General features: G+C 40.6%; 2 protein-coding genes across 5 annotated transcripts in view; one reads left to right on the top strand and one right to left on the bottom strand.

Moving 5' to 3' along the window:
* Positions 1 to 12,093: 12,093 nt before the first annotated feature.
* LOC147420128 (5'-3' exonuclease family protein) overlaps positions 12,094 to 24,442 on the bottom strand; it is a 73,005-nt gene continuing 60,656 nt past the window's right edge. For 3 of the 4 annotated variants that reach the window (XM_086504388.1, XM_086504390.1, XM_086504391.1), the window contains 6 exons: positions 13,494 to 13,575; positions 13,260 to 13,374; positions 13,112 to 13,168; positions 12,984 to 13,030; positions 12,823 to 12,892; positions 12,094 to 12,753 (listed from right to left, as the gene is read on the bottom strand). In XM_086504388.1, coding sequence (XP_086360514.1) covers positions 12,679 to 12,753; positions 12,823 to 12,892; positions 12,984 to 13,030; positions 13,112 to 13,168; positions 13,260 to 13,374; positions 13,494 to 13,575 — 446 coding nt within the window. In that variant the 3' untranslated portion in view covers positions 12,094 to 12,678. The remainder of the gene's footprint in view (positions 12,754 to 12,822; positions 12,893 to 12,983; positions 13,031 to 13,111; positions 13,169 to 13,259; positions 13,375 to 13,493; positions 13,576 to 24,442) is intronic. The other variant, XM_086504389.1, reaches the window with a different exon arrangement.
* LOC147420129 (uncharacterized) lies at positions 17,162 to 17,878 on the top strand. Its single transcript, XM_086504748.1, has one exon. The coding sequence runs from the start codon at positions 17,162 to 17,164 to the stop codon at positions 17,876 to 17,878; it is 717 nt and encodes a 238-aa protein (XP_086360874.1).

The raw sequence follows: 24,442 nt of genomic DNA, 5'->3' as shown, positions 1-24,442 counted from the left end.
ATAATTACTTGGGTATACAATTTAAGCAGTGTGATGGTGGTATTGCCTTGTGTCAGAAAAGTTACATAGAGACATTGCTATGTAAGTTTGGACTTGAGTATTGCAAACCTATTGCCACTCCCATGGAAACAGGTTTGAAGTTGAGTCTACATGATGCTGGTGATCCTACTGATGTCACTCTTTACCAAACTAATGTTGGCTGCCTCATTTATGTATGCAACAGGAGGCCGGATATTCAGTTTGCAGTTTCATAGATCAACAGATTTATGCATAGCCCAGGGTCTAATCATTGGCTGTCAGTCAAGAGGATTTTTTGCTACTTGAGTGGACTTTACATCTTGGCTTGTTTTATCCCAAGGGGGGATCATTGCCGACAGATTTACATGCTTTTTCGGACTCAGATTGGGCTGGTTGTTATGACACACAAGTGTCCACAAGTGGTTTTTGTTTTATGCTTGGCAGTTCACGTATTTCATGGTTGAGCAAGAAGCTACCTACTGTGGCCACTTCGAGTTGTGAGGCTGAGTACAAGGCAGTCTTCACACCTACGATTGAGTGTGTATGGCTTAGACGCCTTATGGCTGATTTGGGTGTTGGACAAGACATTGCCAACATCATCTACACTTACTGTTAGAGTGCATTGGCAGTTGCGAGGAACCTCGTTTTTCATGCTCGCATAAAGCACATTGAGGTGCATTACCGCTATGTCAGGGAGAGGCTCTCAACATGAGAGATCAGCTTGGCTTATGTGCCAACACAGGACAACCTTGCAGATCTTTCACAAAGGCATTGTCTCATGAGAAATTCGAAGCTTTCCACAAAGCTTTGGGCTTGCTCCCCTTTGTGGACTAATCTTGTTCTGAGGGCATGGCACTTCCCTTTACTCTTTGTGCCAACCCTCGTTCATCGCATCACTCCCACAGGGGGATTTGTTACCATATACATGTGGTAGTGATGTGTGTGAACACACTAGGACCGTCGGGGCATGTTTTTCCTCTTTAGGAGGTTTCCCCCCCGTGCATTGTATATACGCCCATCACTCTAGGGCTATCTATCTTTCCATTGCACACTAAGTAATACACTCTCTGTTGTGTGCCTTGAGCTTCCCTCGTCTTCTCCAAGCCGTGTGTATTTTCCCGCAACCCTAATTCCAACAAATCCCTAGTCTCCCATCATATGGTTGATGGATGATCTCTGAGACTACTTACAACAATGCATGTAGTGATAATATGGATCAACGTTGTCCTTGATGTGCCACACATAACGTCCATGCCAATAGGATGGGTCAATTGACAAAGACATGGAATCAAGATATCAAATGAAATAGTTATTTTTTTGGCTGCTTGTACAATGCAATAGAATTCCCTATACATATGCCCTTCTTAAGGCATTTTTTATGTCGTATGAAGGTCAAAATTTTCATGAATCCTCCATTAGAAGGGCTTGTCTAAAAATGGTCCTTAAAAAAGTGAGAAATGGTTGGATCAACCACCTCCACTTTAAGTTGGACATCTAACTTATAATCATGCATCAATAGTTAAAAAAAAAAAACAAAGAACAGTTATTAATTGTCAATAAAATTCCTCAAATGCAAGGAGTTGGGTGTGAAAGAAAACCTCAAAGATGCCGCGACATTAAAGTCATTATCTCTTTTTTCCAGTCTTTAACAGATGTCAACAGACTCAACATCTAGGGAAATATAATATTTCTTTGAAGAAGGTCATTTTCTAAGAAGGCATCCACCCTGAAGCCATCGGGATTGACATTTTTATACAATGAAGGGAGTTGAGCTTCAATCTCCCTAAGCTTCTTTTGTTTCTAGCTCCTCCCTATCAACTATCATCTTCTCCCCTTCTTCCACAACATCTTCCTCCTTCTCTATGGTCTCCTTAATCACCACTTCAAGCTCTTTTGTCTTTTTCGATGGAGGTATGTTGAGGATGTTGAAGGTTTTCTTATCTTGTAGAGGTACTGGTTCAAGAATTTTACCAAATCTATACCTTAATCTCCTCAAGATAATCATATCTTTGTCCATAAGGGTGACTCTATGAGACTGGGATGCACATATGTATGCATCTTGAAAGAGCTCAACTAAAAAGTTTTTTGCAGCCTCTTGTATATAGTCCAAGGCACCTCTTGTCCATCTCATATCAATTTTAAACTGCTTTGTTACTTGCCAAGAGAGCATGTGAAAAGGTAACCTAAGAATTGTAATGTAAGGGCCATTTTTGCTCTCCTAATCTCCCTCAAACATCTCACCTTCTGAGGAAATATCATTTTCTTTGCAGGTGGGGACCCTCAACTCCCTTTTTGGTTGGTTTCTTTGAGGATGGAGCACCTTTATCTTCCTTTGAGCTATCACCTTTATCTAGCTCATCAAGTGCTCCTTTGACATCTCCTGGTTTGATATCTTCTCTATGGACCTTCCTTGCAATTTTTTTAGTCCTTGACATAACTAGAGCTCACACCTACAAATTAAGAGAAAATATAGCACAACACTATATTTGAGTATAAGCTTCAAAATAATTAGTGTCTCCCTTGCACAAAAATACAGTGGTCAAAAGATTTCCCGACTACTTTGTTCTCACGCAAGGAGGACACATGTTTTGTTATGAAAAAAATTGTGCAAGGAAGACACATATTCATTTTTCTCACAAACCTTTGGCACATATTTTTTGACAAATTTTTATTTTAACAAGTGTCCTCCCTATGCGAAATATGCGTAGTTGGATAAGCCTCCATCTATACATATTTTGCACAAGGAGGAAACATCTTTCTTTTGAGGAACTATGTCCCCCTTGCGCAAAAATAGAGTAGTCAGACATGCTTTCGTCGACTACTCTATTTTTGCGCAAGGGGGACACATCCTTTGAAGAGGAAATTGAATAGTAGTCAGTGTGAATGTCAAAAATCTTCTTCAAATTGAGCTTCTAAGGCATATAGAATTGAATATAGTGTCAAGAATTATGGAGTATCCAAAACGGTAGAAGAAATGAGGTGGAGAGGAAGAAGTAGTTGCTCAAAGGGAATCCCAAGAAAAATAAGTAGAAAATGTTGTTTCGGTGCAACCTCTTTTATACATAGTAATGAACAAATATCTAGGCAAAATTTGATTTTGCACAAATTACGATATTTTTAAAGCAAGTACTTTGACAAAGAGCACAGGCTCCAAGAAGTTGACATTACTCCAAGTTGACATTGGAAGAAGGTTCATCGTTACATTGGGAAGGTCAATAAGAAGAGAATAGCTATCTACCATAGGAAGGTTTCTCAATTACCCACTCTCCCCATACTTGCAAACTGGCTCTGTCAAGGGTGGTAAGTTCACATCCAACACAACATGGAGTGGAAAAAATCATACTTCTTGAAAAGCAAGAAGCCATTATAGTTTTTGGATTTGCTCCAAGATTTATGGGATTAAGAAGTGTATACTATGGCACTATGTCTAGTTATGTCCTTACATCTTTTGGTGACATGAGCAAGCAGTTGCAGGGTTACAAGAAGTAGGAGTACTTGAAGTGGAGGGTGAAAATGAAAAGCTTGATGTTGGCTCAAGCAGACACTACTGATCCTTGCCATTTGCTGCCTTGCCACTCTCTATAGTGGAAAGCCATTGTAAAAACCTTTCACTTTCAAATGACCTACTATATGTATCTTTCCTTTTTTGTATACTCCTCTGTATAGCTGTAGCAATATCAAAATTGTTTAATATTTTTTTGGCTTCTTGTGATCTTGTTATGTGCCACAATTGTCTGTAAAACCATTGAAATACTTCAAGCACACTATTCACTTTTTAAGCTCCTCCACCATGTCTAGTGTGTTTGAACTTGGGTAGTGAGATTTCTCTATACCTTGAGTAAACTAGATTGACAAGCTTCAATATTTCTTTACAAACTAAGAAGTTTGATTGTAGATAATATACTGCAAAAATGAGAGAATTTCTTTAGCCACTTATACATGTATTGAAGAAAATCAACAGAATAAGAATTCAAAATTATTACCATGTAGTGTGTGAAGTGCTATGAGATCGAAGCATTTGTCATAGCTTTCTTGAATCTATTCAACTCTTTCTTGAAGCTGGAGAGGTCATTCTTTCCCCAATGACTGTTATCACAGTAAGAGAAGACTCCATTCAAGGTTTCTCACAATTTTTCCTTCTTGTTTCTTGTTGTGCCATCAACTCCATGGTCCTTTACAACATTCTGTAGAGCCTTCCATGGAATCCTAAGAAAGACTTGAACTTTACCCCACCAATAGAAGCTTTCCTAGGAACATTATTTTTACCAAGTGACTTCTGACTCAATCACCACATTCCCCCCATGAAGTCCAATATCAAACAATACCCTTTCAATACTTATTATGGAAGTTTCTCTGGTTGATAAACGTTATAATTTCCATGAAAATCCTATGTAAAGGTGCACAATCTTATCAACGATTATACATAGTGCATGCAATGTGCACAGATGGACAAAGGGAAATATTTAAAATAGCTTAAAAGCTTGGATCTTTAGAGTGTCTATCTAGGGTTTTGTTCCAATTAGTAAGATTCCGTTCCTTTCCTACACCCATGCAGTAGATACATGTTCTTTCGCATTGGCACCCTTTGACACATTGGACATACACTTTAGTGTCTTTAGGTCTCTCCACATGTGCCATTGTAATGTGTACCTACCAAAACCCTCAACATCTAACTCCTCCCCTGCCTCTTGGGCTTTGATTATTGCAGGGATACTAGTGTGATGGAATACCCAATCTAACACATTAAATTCCTCACTATCAACCTCAAAAGCACCCAACTACCAAATGTTGTTCTTTGACTGCACAATAATATTTTTAGGTTTTTTTTTTCCCTTTATGGTATTAAGAGCTCTATTCATGAGGGTTATTGATACTCTCTCACACATTCTATTCTTCACAATTTACCTTTCATCTAATTTGATCACAAAAATGACTTGCCCATCACCTTAATATGTTGAAGATCATAGAATTTTATTATTGCCCTCGGCAAAGTTCTCAAGTCAAAGAACACATTCTTGAAAGAGTTAAAATTGAGATCTTTCTTCTTATCAAGATATATGTCATTGATATGGAAGGCTCTCCAAGCATGTCCATGATCGTAGAATGAATTTTGAGCCTTGCTTGTTGAGCAACTGATGGCTTTGGTAGCAAGCAGCCTTTCACTCTTAACTGCTTCAGCTTTTTATTCATGATTTTGAAAAACTTTTGGTAACCCGACCTACTGATTCCAGCTTTGTCCATAGAGCCTTGAACTTCATCCTTTTCCAAGGTAGAAGTCTGCAAAAAACCGTTGATGCATTTGTTCCTAGCCTTCTTAGATCTACTTTCATCCAATATGTTGCCAGAAAGAATAGGTGGAATCACTTCACAAAATGATTGTGATGCACCTCCCATGTTTCCTAGTTAACAGCCTGGCTAAACTAAGGATGTGAGGTAAACACAAAGATTATAGCATCCAAAGATACCAAATTGCAAGACAAATACACCAATGTGAAAAATAAATCAATTTTACCTTACTGCTTTAATTCTTCTGTTTTGCAGCCTCCATCTCCTCCCTTGAGACTCTCAATATTCTTCAACTTCATTTGTCGTTGTCTAAGCCCAAGCTCTGTCCTCTTTTTTTTGACCGTATTTAGCAATGATTGCAGGTTAACAACCTTTTCCTTGCATTCTTGAAGCCTATGATTAAAACAATCCTTGAACTATAGTAGCAAATGGTTTTCCAACTCAAGAATGTCCCTCTTTGTGGCAAGGTTTTGTGTATATCCTCATAGTCCTTTCATACCATCTCCTACAAATCTCATCAATGAAGAGAATTTGAAAAGTGGTGGGGTGCATTTGGTGCTCGAGTCTATGGGATACAATCTACCATACGTCCATAAGCCAATGTGCTTCTTTCCCTTTGATCTCGTTTCTTCAATGGAAAAAGGAGGAAATTCACAAAACCTATTTCTTTTTTGGAGAGGGGAATATTCATCTTCTAACTTAACATGGACATGATAGATGCTGCTCTTAACAGGATTCATGATCAAAGTTTGGATATGGGAAAGATGATGGGTTGGATATGGTGCAGAGAAACGTGTAGAGAAAGAATAGAATGAGTAGGGGGGAACTTGAAATCTGGACCAATAGAGAAAAATGGTGCAGTGAGAGGGATAAATTTTGGGACAGGGACACATTCTTGAGAGATTTGCAAATGACACTACATGTAGGCCCCGAAAAGTAGCATTTTGTGCACCCAGTAAAAAAGTGGATTTCCCCCCCACAATTTTGGGTTTTTAAATTTCTTGTTCACATTTTCAAAAATGAAAAGCATTTTCTCTCTCTACCTTTTCTTATGGGCAAAAAAGGCCACAAAGTCTCCTAATACATAAGTGGAGTAATCATTACTAAGATAAGGACTTGTGCATAAATAAGCGTCAATAGAGATGTATGCATAAACCAATCTTTGCGGGGATAAACTGCCATCAAAAGAGCTCAATTGCAGTCAAAAGTGCTCACGCATAGAAATACGTGTAGACCATAAAATAATCAATGCTCATACACATCCCACAGTAGATAAACATGCTACAAAGCTTTGAAACTGTGAATAACCTATAAATTATCCTTGCACCTCTAAACCTAGGAAAGTTATATCCAAAAGCACCTATGAAACAAAATATACCTGTAGAAGCAAGTCATCAAAGTCAATTTATGGCTATGCAGAGAATCAATTGGGGAATCTTGGTTATGTAGAAACTAAGATGTCATTTACTTGATGACATGGATAGGATGGACGCATGAAGTACTCGTTTGATGTAATTTATGTTCAAAGCATTAGATTATTCAATGTAGTTCAAATCTAATGATCCACAAAAATTGTTTACTTATCTACATTTATCCTCAAGTTATTTACTTTGCATAAGCTTGAACTATAAGCTGACTAAATTTGTCAAAAAAGGAAGGAAAAGTTCACAAGTGATTGGGGATGGTTGGTATTCAATGCATTGTCATCTAAAATCCTTTTATATTTCAATGGCTTCTTCGATGTTTGTGCATTCATCTTTTATATAAAAAAAGACATGCTCCCAATTGTGATTTAACTCAACACAGATTGTACAATGAACCTCAAACAATACATGTGCTTTGAGGGGACAACATTTCTACAAAAAGAGGTGTACAATTCACTAGCCTGAGCCATTGATACAACTTAGTCCATGTTTCCATTCTTCAGCTTTGTGCTTTCACACACAATATCCTCTTGAATTGGGCTACGACAAAGTTTCTCGCAAATAGCTGAAGGTTCCTTGCTTTTTAGGTTTTCTTTAGGTAGAAACATCTCGTAATTAATTGTGTGCATACAAGAATTTATTTATTTTGAAAGCTTCTCCCTCCCAGGACCAAGTTATTTCTAAAGAAGAGCACCTTCCAAGTCCTCTGCAACCATATACAGATTTTGGTGGTAGGATCCCATGAAGAATAGCGTCTTTAAATAGGTGCAAGAATCCTCCCAATTATTTTTGCATCCAAAGCAAGAATTTGTGACTAGCTCTCTAGCAAGAATCTTGTTTCCAGCTGGAAGAGCCCCCTACAATACCTTCCGAGTAAATATTTTCATTGCGCTTGGTAATTTTTGCCTCCCAAATGTTCATTATGCTCTTTTCCCATTTCCCTTTAGACCTATTTACCTTCCACAATTTGATGGGCTGAGTAAATCAATCTGCTTTATACATTAGTTTTCCGTAAGATGTCGTTGTTTTGGCAAGTGCAAATTTTTTGTCTTTGGATCAATGCCAAATTTTTGATCGAGTTTTGACCCAACAGCAGCAACCATTGGCCTATTGCATAGAACTTTTGAAGCTATAGTGATCAAAATCCTTTTGTTTAGATTCAACCCATGTTGTACCGCCAACTAGTCTACATCCTTTCAGTAGCAATTGCTATCATCCCAAAGCTGTTAGCTTGGAGATCCCTTTGTTATTTATCTTTCTGGAGACTTCCCTCTAAAAGATATTCAGGGATCCTCATCCTAACTTGGAGAGCCAAGGGGACCAATGTAAGATGAGCACATGAAGTATCTGAAGGTCTCCCTCCATTCCAATGATGATGCTACTTTCTTGCACTTTCTTACTAACTCCCTTGTGCAGCCTCCAAGCTCCAAAAAAGCCTGGCTTGGAGCTAGAATTTTGTCCTGCACTTTAGCCTGTTTCCAAGGGCCTCCTTACAAGTAGAGGTCTACTTTGTCAATCATATCCCAAGCCTTTGGTACGTTAAGGAGGCTAGTAATTTTGCACACATGGCTTTTGAGCGTGCCAATGGGTCTAGAATCTCGATGCCATGTTGGTTCATGGGTCTTGCCACCCGTTCCCATTTCCCCCACTCCCATGTTGTCTTGTCTTTTGTGCTATTCTTAAATAGCAGCCGTACATCGTATTATGGAATTCTTATTTTGTTGAGTTTCTTGTGTTTTGAGGAGTATAAATCTTTTTAACAGTATTTGAGAAGGATTAAGAATATAATTATAATTCCAAATCCTAAGAAAGGATTTGAATGATTTGTAAAAGCAAAAAATTGGCTTTCTTTCAAGTGCATCAACTTGATATTTAAGAAAATGCTATGCAAAGCCTCGTTTTTTTAGGGAATTTCTTCCCAAAAGATTTGAGAACTACAAAGTTTCCTTGTCCAAAATGCTTTCACTCCACAACTATGTATAAGCAGGATGAAAATGCAAGACAATGGAAGACAACAATAAAAACAACTCTTGCATCATTTGTGCTCTCTGGAAACCTCAAAATTGTACCCTGAATTGCTAAGAATTGAATTAAACGGTCTTATAATTTTCTAAAGGGTATTTTGACCATCCCTTAAGAATGGCCTCAAGAGGGCAAAACTTTCAAAGTTGATTTTTCCTTTTGGTCTACTTAATAGTGAAATTGTAGAACTGGTTAATGCATAAGTCACCCGAGTGTTGCACTCACAAAAGTAACAAAATTTTTGTTGTTTATCCTATACACCAAATTATGAAGAGTGAAATCCACACAAACATCAATTCTCATGTTGAGGTAAACAGTTGTGCCTGCACAAAATAAGCATGGGGTGAGACCCATTTCATGTTCTCCCCTCCAAGAAAGTTTGACATCATGAAAGTGTGATATTGTGTCTTCTATGACGATTGCACTACTGTCAATGCAATTCGATGTAATTTTATTAGGTTATGTACTTTTCAACCACCCATTACTCCCCACTCCCTGTGCACACTATTTTACTTTCTAGTCACTTGTAAAAGAGGTAGACACTACCATTGGGCAGAATATACTTGGTAAGAGCCCTCTTCAACATTTACAAAGATTAAAAAAATCCCATTTTTTCATCATCACTTATAGGCTACATTTACTAATAAAGTCTAGAAGTTTCTTTGACGACCGCTCTTCTAAGCCGTGCTACCTTGGATGGCTTTTTAAGTAGCATATCATATTTTCCTAATATGACAAATGATGCACATTATATATTCAAAGTCCAATGCTCATCCATCTCCATGAAATGCTTTATGTTTGCCATAGATTTGGTTTTTTTTTTTTTGGTTTGGGGGGGGGGGGGGGATTAGATTCATTTTTAATGGAAAACGTGGCTTGCTAAGGAGAGCACGTGTAAATAGACCCAAGGAGGACAGGTACAAACCCTAGGGAATCTTACACCTATATAAAGCCCCTTGAGAGCCTATTTTATACAAAGATATGACATGAGAGGTCTCTAGTCGAATTCGTAATAAACAAATAAACTAGCATCAAGTTTTTTTGACATTATCTTTATCTCAATGTGATTGTGATTTTGTGTGTTTATGCTTGCTCAATAAAGCGATAATAGTTTGTACAATTATTTTTGTGGTTACGTGCATCAATAACTCTCACCTAAGCTCTCCTCCCTCTTCATTGTCTTATAGGGCAAGTTTTGGATGGGATCAATAACTTTTTTGCGGTGTGATTACCACTTTTGGCTATTGTGAAAGCCTTACGAAGAAATGCATCTTCACTTTCAATCCGAGATGATGTTTTTCTAGAGTGCTAGCCTTTAATATGAGGATTTTCTCCATGCACACTTGATTATCCAATCCAGTTATAACTTTTGTAATCAATTACTTGGAAAGAATATGGCCAAATTTAATTGTTGACACGTCCAATTTATTATTAGCCTAGGAAATTCACTAAAAATGAAAATGAATTTATTTTCTTTTCAAGGAATCCAAAAATTAGACCAATTCAAGCAAGCACCCGAAAGATGGGCTGAATTTACACTCCATTCATGCCCACTATGTTATTTTTCACAAAATGTGCACATACATAGACCATCTCCTAGAGGCATCTACTCAATGCAAACCATATTGCATGTTTCAAGAGAGACGAGCAAGTTGAGATCGTTGGTTCCTACCTAAACACACCTCGATACACTTTTACCAAAGTGTCCAAAAGTAAATCATTTGCACATCAAAACAACCACAACATTATGATTCCCATGATGTAGTCTACCAAACATAATCATCTTGCATATATCCATGCAAGGATAGAAGCAGCAGCAACAAATATTGTCTTTTTATTGACGACAAAGGCCCAACACACCATTCATAAAGTTAACATAGCTTTTACATAGATAAAAGAATGCACAAGTTGAGACATGCATTCATGAGCTTGTTTTGTAGTTTAGCATGCCATCTACAAAGCTTGGAATCTCAACTTTTACATAGATAAAAGAATGCACGAGTCTAGACATACATTTATGCGCTTGCTTATTAGGTTAACATGTCATTTGCAAAGAGCACAACCATAGGCAATATCCTTGGGCAATCTATGAATGTAACAGCAACATGAGTGCTTAATCAATTCAAAGCCAAAAGGGCAAAAGCATGTCAAAGACGATGCTCATTGGCATAATTCTGAAACGTGCTAAATAAATTGAAGGATGAACTAAACCACAAGATCTCTATGATGTTATAGATCATTAAAAAGATCTTAAATTAGGGAATCTATATATGCAACCTCCACAAAATTTTAATTTGACTCACAAAACAATTTATCAGATGCCCAATTTTTTAATGAGCACCCCCTAATGCAGGAACGGATTTAAAACAAAGAGTGTATCATTCTCCCCTTACCTCAAGTCTCAAAATTTCTTTATTTCCACCACTTTTTGATGAAGCATAAGCTTCTGTAGGAAGAGAACTCCCTAGAAGATGTATGTTGAGCCATGTTAGACAAAGTTTCACAGAGTTGCAATGGTTGAGGTCAAACTTGTGAGCATAGCTCCATGTACTCTACCATTCCCTTGATTTGTGCTACTAAAGAACAAGCTCATCATTGTCATTTCCCACTGCATGCATGCATGCGTGTATTGTTAAGTTTTGGGGTTGATGGGGGGGGCGGGGGGGGGGGGGGGGGGGGGGGCAAGAGATCCCTCAAAATTTCCCACTAAACCCAAATCTACAAATTTTCCAGAGTTAATAGAATAGCGTGAACCGCCCCATCTACTACCCCTAAGACATGCAGTAGATGGTGCTTCATTTTGAAAAGTTGCTGTGGCGAGGTGGTAGATGCTCCGACATGAAATGTAAAGACTGTCATTTCAGAGCATATTTAATCCTATTAGCCAAGCAACCTTTTAGAATCCTTCTGTGTGACTCAATGCAAAGAACACTAGGCAAGAGATCACAAAGCCCTTCCAAATTGAAAAGTATCTAACTCCAAAATTGAGATTCAATTAAAAGTCATCATTGGTCAATCATGTTCCGGCCATTCTGAGTTATGGAAAATGCAGTTAGATAAAACAAGCTTATTATACCTGTTTCTGTTTTAGGTCTACATTAGGTAAATGGTTTTTCTTAACTTAAATATGTTTTACTAGAAATTGTATAAAAATACATGATAATGTTTAAATAATAAGTAAAATATTACATAATGATGTTTTAGGTATGTTAGAAAATACCTCTTTGCCTAATATACAATGGCAACACCCATGAAAATAATCCCATTTCATGCACTTGAGACACAAATATATCTGTTTCTTACTATGGTCACTAGAATTAACAGCAGCAACAAATTGTCACCATGCTAAGAAAAGAAAGTACAATATGCTTATAAGGAGGCATCTTTTTTTAGAAAACATGGTGGAATTCTGACACAAGCACTGATGACTACTGAAATTGGATAAAGGAAGAAATTCTGCATAAGACTGACAATTTCCTAACTCTGATTGCCAAAAACTCTGGAAGCATGAATTCCAAACCTCAAACGCATAGCCATGCTCTTTCATTTTTTGTCTGTTTTTGCTCAAAGAGGAACCTTTGCAACCCTTTGACAAGTCTTTCAACTACTTTCAGGCCAAACTCTCGTGTAAAACTGTGCAGAAAGCGCACTCCTTCATGTACAGATGGGATATATTGGGACACAATTGCAAGCTTCTCAACCTTAAACATACAAACTAGAAAGTGTAGAATTTCCTCCAAGGAAAACAATCTGGTATACTAATTTTACCTGCACAGTAGGCTGGTGCAACACCGTATTTCTCTCTGCCTTGCAGGGGTTGGCTCATCTCACTTCCTCCAGTGACTGTTGCATGTTAAATCTATTTCTTTCATGGTTGGTCTCCCCGTTGTTGCTTTTTTTTCTGGGCCAAATAATATTTTGAATGTTATCACTTTTTCCCCTTAGTAGCGGTTTTGGTCTTTTTTGCACCAGGCTTCACAGTTTTGGTATCAGGAGCATCCTGCTGGAGCATGATTTTGTTAGGCCAAGGTAAAAATTCGAGAAAACGCTAACGGAAACTTCTATTAATCACCTTGCGTTTAGGTGGCGCAGAGGTTGCTTTTGATTCAGCAGCAGCAGTTGGCTTGAAAAAAGAGTCAAGCCTGGAAATAATAAAATGCATCATAAGTCACAAAATCAACAGCAGAAAAGACCAAACCAGTCTGCAAGACACTCATAAATTAGTAGTCGTACCTTCCCTGGGATGATTTGTTTTTGGCAGCTTTGATTTTCTCAATGGCCTGCCAGTTAAGCAGCAGTTAACTTGCTTTTCTTAGGTATTTGTTAATTGAAATGCAAATGTCATTTTGGTGAGAAAATACCTTCATTATTCTGTCATTATTAAACCCGTTCTCTTCTACTAAGAACTTCCGTAATCCCTGCATTTCAGCACTTGCATGAGAGCCAAAATGGGAATCTATATCACAGTAACAAAACTGTAATTTCAAATGCCAACGCTCTGGAACTAACCTCCTCGTCAGGAGGTGACCATTTCAGTTCTATTTGATCCTGGTCAGAAGTTACTAGTGGTTCATGGAATAGTTGTCGGGCTTCTTTGTAGGGCCAAGACTCTGGAACTTGGTACCTGTCATAGAGAACAAAATGCATATTTTGAATATACATTCCAAAAATGGTCCTTAAGAGCCTTTGAGTAACAGGGCTCTAATCACACTTTAATGGTGTAGATCAGGTAGCATTGTAGACCTGTCTTTGCTTAAGTTTTCGATTACCGAGTCCAGAGAACCATGCTGGCGAACCAACTTCAAGGCTGTCTGTGCACCAATTCCTGCCAAATATCATCAGTGAGAAGATCAGAATCAGCTAGGTACCACCATCAAGTCAGTCAAAAATGGACATAACGGATTACTCAGATAGCACAGAAGCGAAAGAGCACCTGTCACAATTGTGACTATGTTACATTATTACATCTAGTCCTATTTGCAGATACGAGAAGTGACATGCAAAGGAGGACCCCTACACTTGGATGGTCACGACTCTTCACTCTAGAGGCATGCCTCTTGGCTAAAAGCCACACTCCTCCGTCCAACGGATGTGTCTTTACGTCTACAATCATTTCTCTCCACAATGAGACGTGTCTTTTCATTTGTGACCAGTATCACAGCTACAATAAGATTAGCATCTCTTAATCTCGCCAATTAAATCCTCCTAGTTTAAGCATACTAGCTAGTTAATCTTCTACTGATCAATGTCTAATTGATTAGGTGAGAACGCATTCTTGACAACCCTAATGAGCCACTACTGTCCATGATTAATGAACATTGATTAAGAAGATAGTAGGGTCCTCTATTTGTATAATTAGGTTCACTTTTGGGGCAAGTTTTTGCATAATTTCTTCCTAATAAAATTACCATCCTGTGTCGCAGATCCGTAGTCCAATAGCCCTTTGCAACGAGCCCTTATCTCCACAAATCTGACTTGATTAGGGCCACTAATCATCTTGATTAGCGAAGGAGCTTGTGTATGTGGTTTCATCACTGCCGAGTTCATTTCAAAGAGGTTATTTTTGGGGCATTACTTCACAAGCCTGCACGTGGGCTTGTTGGCCTAGTTCACCCAAGTTTGGGTAGTTCATTTGAGTTAGGCGGGTTCAAATCGGTAGTTTGACAATGGAAATGAAGGCAGCTCTCCATTTTGATTAACGGCTAGAGGCGGATCTGCAAGGACCACTTCCCACGCATGCAACATTTTACTTGCCACTTCAACCGGGACTCCAAGCCCCGCCCTCAGCTGCATTGCATCCTCATTCGGGTCCAAAGCAAACCATCCCGCGCAGGTTCGCAAGCCCTCCAAGGTTGTGCAAGGCTCCACCATCTTCTTCATACAAAACCGCAAGTGCTAACTTTGAGCACCAGTGCTATCAACTTCAAGAGCCCATTCCCGCCAAAGGCATCAAGTGCCTCCTTTTGGCACCGGCCTCAAGGGTGACTTCCCGGCTGCTCCACTAGAGAGGGCACATTCTTGTGAGCCCACCAAGTGCTGAATCAAGCAAGAATGCTTTCACACTAGTGTCTTGGTACTCTTTGTCATAAGAAGTAGTTTCCACACAACATCAAAAGCAAATCAAAGAAAGATCAAAGGAAGTGCTCTCTTTTGTGAAGGGTGAGTTCAACCTAGGTGAAGAGATACTTCACATAAAAAAGAAATTCTCTCTCTCTCTCTCTCTCTCTCTCTCTCTCTCTCTCTCTCTCTCTCTCTCTCAGTGTGTCAGACAGAGGTGGAGACGGAGGAGCACTTCATGCTACGATGCCCAGCTTACTCAGAGCTTAGACAGAGATTTGGGATTGAGGGCACTCTCCAGACATGCATGAGGAGGAGAGACCAGACTCATGTGGGCCATTTCATCACAGGAGCACTCCACATACGTGAGGAGTCTACACGACCACGACCACATGACACTGGAGGTGTTCAACAGACGATCACTCAGTTTTTCCAGAGAATGACTTCAGGGGATCCCACACCGCCGACGACGACTGGGCTGACACTCGAGCAGGCAGAGGCACAACGAGCACGACGTCGACCCCGGGAGTCAGGATACCGACGGTCCCATCTATACCAACAGGATATACTGAGGATCCGTACACTTCATGAGCAGCAACTGGAGAGGGCTCGCTCCACCACACATTGGAGCACCCACTTACATCGGGTTTTTCAGCCCCTCCCCCCCATGTACCACTTTTTATACCCATCACCCATTACACACTACTAGCCAGCTCTGATACAGGTATGCCCTCACACTTTTACTTTCACTCAGCACGAGGTAGTCATTTTCTGTTGTGACAGAGCTACATCCACATCCATATATTCATATGGTCAGTATCTGCGGTGCCAGAGCCATATATACCCATACCACCACACATTACCATCATACCACCACACTGCACATCCCGGTTCTAGATTAGCTTTCATTTCAGCATTTTATTTTCAGTATTTTCTTTTCCGGACACCCGGACTACCACTAGATGTACATTGATTTGTCTCATAGGCCGACTTCGGCCTTTAGAAGACGTAAATAAAGCTTTCTTTCTTTCTTTCTTTCTCTCTCTCTCTCTCTCTCTCTCTCTCTCTCTTCTCAAAAAGGTACAAACCCAGCTTACCCTAATGAAAGCAGACATAGCTACGAAAGATGAGAAAATCTTGCGGTTAGAAGCACAACTACAACTCAAAGAACAGCAAGAACATACACACAAGGAAGAGAACAATGAGGCAAACATGAATTCAGCACCTACACAGGTAACCCACACTTTAGTATCAAAAGTTATCTCAGAAATGCAAGAAAGAGACCAAGTGCAGGCAAATAAAAAAGTTATCAGGATTGGTGGTATGCCGGATGATGGGACCCAAGTTGTCATAGAAGAGGACGAATACATGACAGAAACAACCATATGGAAGCACCAGTTAGGAAAAGCAGTGCCTTTTGTGGACCTTGGAGATCCAATCTACGTGGAGGTCAAAGGGAAGCAAGCAGCAGTACATTATGATACTATGGAGGAGAAGATAGCTGTGATGAAGCAAACAAAATCACTACAAGGCACTAAGGTGTGGATTTCAAATGAACTCACCCCTTTGCAGCTTAAGGATCGAGCCAGTGAATTAGCAGAAGTACGTGAAGCAAGGAAAGAAGGCAAATGGGCAGTATATAGAGCTGGAAAAGCACTCATTAGAGAATTCAAGAATCCCACACCCCCAAAGTAGAGATTATCTCTCCTTATATATATATTTTGATGTAAATTCATGGATTATCACCCTTTATGTAAAACTAAGCTTTTATGAGTCATAAAAGCCTTGACGCACTGTATAACAGTAAGCTCATGACCATGGAGCTCTGAGCTACTGTGAATTTTGGTTTTTTTTTCCCCTTACCTGATGAACTAGACCCCATGGAAGATGGATGTATTTGTTTTGTCCTATAGGTCGAGTTCGGCCTCCTAAAGGACGTTAATAGATCTTTCTTTCTCTCTCTCTCTCTCTCTCTCTCTCTCTCTCTCTCTCTCTCTCTCTCTCTCTCTCTCTCTGTGGGCGAGGGGTAGCCCTGTGGGAGGGCGTCTGAATCAGCCTTGCCTTGCCCTACACAAGCCTACAGCGTCGCTCCATCTCCAACAGGCTCCCGACAGTGAGGCATGCTGGTCGTAGCTCTGATTCCGGCGGCCTCTGTAGGCATGCAAGTTGCTGCGCTGCCTTCAACAGAAGGTCTCCACCTCTGGAGTCAGTAGATGCCCATGACAGGCCGTCAGAGCCGTTTGCAAAGATATCTAACGTCATTTTCTTTGGAGTTTTGCTTCCACAACCTAGCAGGGGTTCTTGCATTGAGCTCTCCTCAAATTTGCTGACCTTCTCGAATCTCGAGCATAGGGATGACGACCCCAAAGACCCCTTCCAGAATACGACCGAGTTTTGCAGCTGTGGTAGCAGCCCCTAGCAAACTCGATCGAATCACTAAGCTTCAAACAGCTCTTGATCGAGTCTTGGAAGAGAACCTCGAGCTCAAATCTCGCCTCCGCAAGCTAGAAGAACGCTTCGATTCTATGGTTGACCTCGCCACCGACAAGGTAAAGGAGGTTGAGGCAAAGGTTAACCAAGCACATTCAACAACCATCACCGAAGTACAGGCTTGTGTAACAAAGGAGCTCTGCGAACGAAGACTTCGAGAAGAGAATGCCCTCAAGGTACACATCGGTGGACTCCCTCCGCCGTGGTGCACAGTTGAGGATAGTCTTGAAGAAGCAATTACGAAACTCAACGACATCCTTGAACCAATCAACATCAAACCAGAGACGGTCGCTTGGATCAATGATACACACCGACATGTGTGCCCTGAGCATTGTGTCCTTACTTTAAAGGATAAAGAGGAGCGAGTGAAGCTTCTACGTCAATCCCATCTCCTCAAAGGAACAAAGCTTTGGATTACTGAGGAGCTGACCACAAATCAACTCAAAATAAAAAAGGACGAGCTCAAGAAGATGTCTGAAGCTCGCAAGCAAGCCAAATGGGCAGTCTATCGAGGCGGTAAAACTATCATTCAAGAGTTTCGAACTCCAAAAGAGGCTCTCCCCTCAACTGCTCCCCCCTAGATTTTGTTCCCTCTTTCTTTTTTCTCTTGATGGACCCTCAGTCCTTAATTGATATGTATCTCATGTCTTCACGTATAAGCATGCAATTGTAAAATTTTGTTTGGTCCCATGGGTCATATTTGACCTCCGTGGACGATAATACAATCTCTCTCTCTCTCTCTCTCTCTCTCTCTCTCTCTCTCTCTCTCTCTCTCTCTCTCTCTCTCTCTCTCTCTCTCCGTATTAAAAAGAATTACATCCATGCACAACACACTACATTACAACACACATCTTGATCAACACCTCGAGAGGTAATTGTGCATGTGTAAGAGGATAAAGACACTATCTTGGAGAGTCTCTGAGATCAGACTATCCTCAAGACACAATGGCGGAGAAGCGCATTGCTAGAGGGTTTTCATACCTGGCAAACCAAGCTCAGGGGATATTTGATGAAGAAGACCATATGGGTAGTAGTCAAACCACCACCAGCCAATCAAGAAGCCACACACACTAGGGCAATGGTCGTAGTAAATGTAGAAAAAGATGAGCAACACTAGGCATCATCATCACATCATTTCACCAAACTACGCTCATTTCATTGATGAGTGCAAAAGTGCACGTGAAGCTTGGATAGAGCTAAAACGAGCAAAGTTCGTCTTAAACGACAACTTTACAAACTTACTATGGGTGTAGGGGAGGACATATAGCCTAGTTAACAGACTTAAGAGCATCATCACTCAACTTACCTACATCAACTCTGAAGTCCCCGAGTCACGTGCATCGAAAGAGTTTAAGGATTTCAACTCAAATCTAGTACCTCACACAAGCATAACAAACGGGGCGCATAACAATATAAAATGTACTCGGATAGATAGAATTTATTACTTAATATTGAAGCCAGAGTATATATAGAGAGAAATAGATAGAGAGGAGAGAGAGAGTGAGAAGATCGACACAATATTGGGGACCAGAAGATGGGCTGGTCCCCCCCCCCCCGTAATAGTATCTTTATTACTGAGGAGAAGTCTATACAAGCACTTGAACCGAACATATTACCACGTTCGTTCTAGAATAAGAATTGATGGTTCTTGGAAGTCTCGACTTCCTATTCCTAGGGCAAAACCCTATTCCAAGGAACTTCCGTTCCTTATTCCAAATCCTCGAGAACCAAGGTTCTTGCCTCTGGATCTCACCTTCCAAACTAAGGGCATAGCATCCCTACAATTCTTGTCCTACTCGGTTTTCCAGAGTCCTCTTCCCACAGAACAACTTTGCTTTCTCGGACACGGAGTCCTTTCTTGGGAATCTCAACTTCCAAATCACAACTCAAGAGACTACCTCTCTCCGATCCGTGGATCTACTTCCCATACCCAGGTACGAAACCCTTGGGCTGATTTGGCTCTAATTCCTCAGAGCACTTTCTTCTGCAGAGGCTCATGCCTTCCTCTGCTCTTACTCCCTCACAGAGAGAAAAGTCACCTGCAAACAAACAATCAGTAAACAAAAACAAGAAATCGTTACCTTCGATGTCTCCACACTCGGAATGCAACTCGGTTCACGAGAAAGAAACTTCCTGGAAGAGATCTCTGTGCAAAAATCCTTCTCTTCCAATCCTACACACAGAAGAGGTGTGTTCTCTGGTTCCTTCTTGTAAATCAGCCCCGTCTACGACGTTTATGGGCTGAAAAACAGCAACATGTCGCAACGGAAACTTTCTCCGTAGGCACTTCTTCGCCAGGGAACTCGCCTACATAGTCCTGGCAACATCCGGTACACTCGAGGCAGCCATGAGGTTCACCAACGACGTTCGTCTTCGTGGCTGAAATTTGCAACACCTCCCCTTGTTCCTAGCGCTGGCGTTTCTGAGACCTCTGAGTGAGAGAAAGAGTTTGCTTTTATTGCTTCTGGCAGCCGGCAGGAATAGAGGAGGGAAGGGGATGCCAAAAAAGCGAAATCAAGAAATCGTTGTCATTTTTTATTTTTATTTTGGCTCTATCAAAAAAAGAGGAAGAGAAAAACGTTGGCTGATCTGATACCTTATTTGCCTGGTGGCTACCCACTTATTAAATGGGCGGCCGGGTATTTTAAAAATGATCTGAACCTGCCCAAAAACTCAATAAAACCTTATAAGTTAAAAACAATGCTTTCACAGCACTTACCTAGGCGTCCCTGGATGCAATCACGTGCACAATTGCAATGCATACATAAAAGCATCTGCTTTCTCGAAAAGCAACCCACTTTCTCAGAAAGCATCCTCAAAGTTTCCTCTGAACCGATCTTCATTCAAGTGCTTGCTCATCCTTGTGCACAATTCTAACACAGTTCAGAACTTCCCCGACTATGAATATCCCCTTTCCGATGCACCCGTCACCCACCTTGTGACGCATCAGGAATACCCATTACCTAGTCCTTTCTTACCAAACTTACGATACAATCTCCTTCGCCATGCTCTATGTCACCCATCCTATGACACATTAGAAATGTCCGTTCCCAGATGGTCGAATACTTCTCCCCGATGCTCCCTGTCAACCATCCGATGTGATGCATCAGAAGTACCCGTTCCTGGTGGCCTCACAGATATTCCCTTTCATAGTACTGTGCTCCCGTCACCACTTTGAATGACGCACTAGAAATATCTCTACTCACAAGTCTCCAATAAGAAAAACCCTCTCACTTAAAATTCCAATAATTCATTTATAATTATTTTTCCTTGTGTTCCAAGCGAGAAAACCCTCTCACTTTTAAATCCAATAATTCATTTAGAATTATTTTTTTGTAAGATAAAGCCAATTTAGCAACCTTCCTCTCACTTATAAACAGTTGTCCTCAACTATAGAGGTCCAATTGAACTGCCGGGGAGAAACCGGAAAGATTCCAAATCTTGCTCAATGGTGCCTTTCTCAAAAGAGAACTTAAGAATTAAATTAAACAAAAATCCAATACTTACCTTACTGGTTCATGTTCTTCCTCTAGTACCTCGAGGATGTCCTGTACCAATCATCAATCTTACGAGTGACGTAGGCAACCCGTCATTCATGTCTTTCCAATAGATCAAAAGTTTCCTCATCTGAGCATCTGTTAACTCCATTCCTCCTTTGCAACCTTGAGAAGAATAATCCTCTTAGAAATCAATCTAGGTATTTGTTTTTGCGTGTAATCTTGCGCTATTAGTCCTGAGGATATTAAACCTCTTGTGTCTTCCCACATAGGGAATGCCCAAATCATAGAGCATTAATCTTGATGTCTTTCTTTCACAAACAGAGTCTGCAATCTCATTAGAGAAGGTTCTAGTTCCAAGCTGTCGCTCAACATAGACAGACGGTTCCAATCCGAAGATTCCTTGTGCACGGCGTACCTTCTTTCCAATTTTTTCCTCTTGCGAGTTATTACCACTAGATGTGTTTTCTTGACGCCCATTAGCATCTCTTTCTTACAAAATCATCAAAATTGATTTCACCTTGCAAGCATCAATGACGACTTGCAAAATCTCAAGCAGATAAGATTCTAGCCGTATCATTTTCTGAAGGTATGTTCAAACCCGGTTCACAATAGACCGAACCATCTGTGATTCTCAGGAATGTTCTCCCACATACGGTTAAGGTAATTCGTACCATTTTAAAACGGTTGGTGAATCATACTGTCACGAAGATAATAGTTCAATTGATTCCAACAACGTATAAATGCTACTTAACCTGCTCATGGAGAAACATATACCACAACCAAAAGTTGTTGCTGTAATGGTAAAAGCACATCACGTACTCAATGATCAAAGACAATCAGGAAACCTCTTCTCCGTAGAGAAACTCTTCTACCGAACACATCTCAAATAGAGATTCTCGTGACGGAATACCCTTGCGCACAAAAAAAAAACGCTCAAGAGAGTATAACAAACTCTTGTCCAATTCCTTAGCATAGGTCTGCATGTGTTATCCATGTACCCAAAGGTGTACATAATGCTAAAGTTGTGTTAGAGTTTCAATGAACCTAGGAAATTACCTTCCCTTCATAAGATCCTTAGAGCGAAGACGCTCAACCTGACAATCCCTTGGCTCAATCTTAGAGCAAAACCCGCTCATCAAATAAAGTAGGGTTTAAATCCTTGGACTCCTCGAGCACAGGCCGTAGTCGTTGCTTGCTCCTTCCCCTTGTAAAGAGAGTTCATTCACTTGTGTGAAAAGCAGTACCATAGCTTCCATTAATTGTTTTAGGCTTCTAGCTTAGCAAAAGCTTTTACTCTGCTTGAAATCTCCGAATGGTTCTTTCGTAATGTCCTACCTGCAATAGCAAGTACTTTGTTGGAGAGCTGCGGAATATCAGATCAATTATTGACCTTCCGGATGATGAACAAATCAATTCATCTTATAGAACAATGTTCTAACTTGATCCTACTCTCATAAATACTCGAGAGTGATTGGCTTGGTTAGACGATGCATATCTTGTGCATAAAAGCAATACGCGGTTTATGTTTCCTTAAAGATTTATCTTTGATCAAAGACCTGCCCTCTCACTTAAAGTTCGAGGGTCTTTTGTTCAAAATCTCAGGAGTTAGATTGAATTCCCTTACTCCAAACCTTTCTCCGGATAACAAAATATCCTTTGAGGAGAGGTAACAAAAATTCGTTGTTTCTGTATTCAATGGTTCCCATCCCACTACGGGAATTGGATTCTATGTACGACGGTGTGTACACTTTTAGCGTGTATTGCCGACTCCACTATCCCCTGCAAAGTATCTTGCGGATGAATCTACGAAATTCGAGCAGAAGTCCTTCGTTGACGTTTAGCTTTCCTTCCTTAGAGAGGGTCAAGAGTATAGCTACCTTGGCAAGAGTGGACCACTACTTGCTTTGACTCGCTCATATTCCTATTGGGCAAACCGATCCCAATCTTCTCTAATGCCTTCTTCAAAGCGTAGAGGAAAAAAATTTGTAGAAAATTCAGCTTGAATTAAATCCGAGCCTTTGTCGTAAGTTCCATTCAAAGCTTTGGTATACCACCAAGTACTTGCAATCCCCTTGAGGTGTTTGGTCACATACCTCACCTTAGACGCTTCTCAAAGATTGCCGTTTTGCAAAGGCAATTCAAACTGTCGAATCAAAGCGATAGCCTTCGGCATATCGCCGCTTCCGTCAAAAGTGACTAGAGTGTTCTCAGGTCGTTAAAAGACCGCCTTTAGATCCTTCCAAGATTGTCGATGCTTCTTGGATAAAGTTCTAGACTTAGTATTCATAGGTATACCGTAAGAGAGATGAGATGATATTGTAGATGATAAAGAGAATTCTTTAAGTCTTTTCTATATAGAGATAGTAGAGCTTGATTCACTTCCGATTTCTGGATAATCTTGAATGTTCTCCTCCTCTGATTCTCTGGGTTCTTGAGCAACATGCTCTTACCGGCTTCTTAGAGAATCCCATGTCTGGTCGACTTCCTACAGAGAGAAAAAAAAATTCCAACTCTGCGAGCTCTTCCTGCAGGACTTAGGGTTCCGCCTGCTTTCTTCTCTCTTAGCTTGTCATGGCTTCTTCCCGTATCTTCCCAGAGTCGTCCTCCTTCACAAAGAAAGAGAGGAGACCGTGCTATGATACCACTGTCACAAACAAGAGCGCATAACATATAAAATGTACTCGGATAAATAGAATTTATTACTTAATACTGAAGCCAGAGTATATAGAGAGAAATAGATCGAGAGAGAGATAGAGAGTGAGAAGATCAACATAGTAATGGGGACCAGAAGATGGGCTGCCCCCCCCCCCCCCCCCCCCCTAATAGTATCTTTATTACTGAGGAGAAGTCTATACAAGCACTTGAACCGAACATATTACCACGTTCGTTCTAGAATAAGACTTGAAAGTTCTTGGAAGTCTCAACTTCCTATTCCTAGGGCAAAACCCTATTCCAAGGAACATCTATTCCAAATCCTCGAGAACCAAGGTTCTCGCCTCTGGATCTCACCTTCCAGACTAAGGGCATAGCATCCCTGCAATTCTTGTCCTACTCGATTTTCCAGAGTCCTCTTCTCGCAGAACAACTCTGCTTTCTTGGGAACCTCAACTTCCGGATCACAACTCGAGAGACTACCTCTCTCTGATCCGTGGATCTACTTCCCAAACCTGGGTACGGAACCCTTGGGCTGATCTGGCTCTAATTCCTCAGAGCGCTTTTCTTCTACAGAGGCTCATGCCTTCCTCTACTCCTACTCCCTCACGAAGAGAAAATTCACCTGCAAACAAACAATCAGTAAACAAAAACAGAAAATCGTTACCTTCGATGTCTCCACACTCGGAACGCAACTCGGTTTACGAGAAAGCAACTTCCCGGAAGAGATCTCTGTGCAAAAATCCTTCTCTTCTAATCCTACAAATAGAAGAGGTGTGTTCTCGGGTTCCTTCTTGTAAATCAGCCCCGTCTACGACATTTATGGGCTGAAAGCGGAGAAAAACAGCAACGTGTCACGATGGGAACTTTCTTCGTAGGCACTTCTTCGCCATGGAACTCGCCTACATAGTCCTGGCAACATCCGCTACACTCGAGGCAACCATGAGGTTCACCGCCGACGTTCATCTTCGTGGCTGACATCTGTAGCACCTC

Source organism: Adiantum capillus-veneris, chromosome 28, assembly GCF_014529385.1.
Source record: "Adiantum capillus-veneris isolate H3 chromosome 28, ASM1452938v2, whole genome shotgun sequence".
Taxonomy (NCBI): Eukaryota; Viridiplantae; Streptophyta; class Polypodiopsida; order Polypodiales; family Pteridaceae; genus Adiantum; species Adiantum capillus-veneris.
The sequence above is the reverse complement of the archived record's forward strand: the minus strand, read 5'-3'. Positions and strand labels throughout refer to the sequence as shown.

Bases quoted from the DNA above. Each gene is read 5' to 3' on its own strand.
- LOC147420129 (XM_086504748.1), top strand. From the start codon at position 17,162: ATGACGACCCCAAAGACCCCTTCCAGAATACGACCGAGTTTTGCAGCT.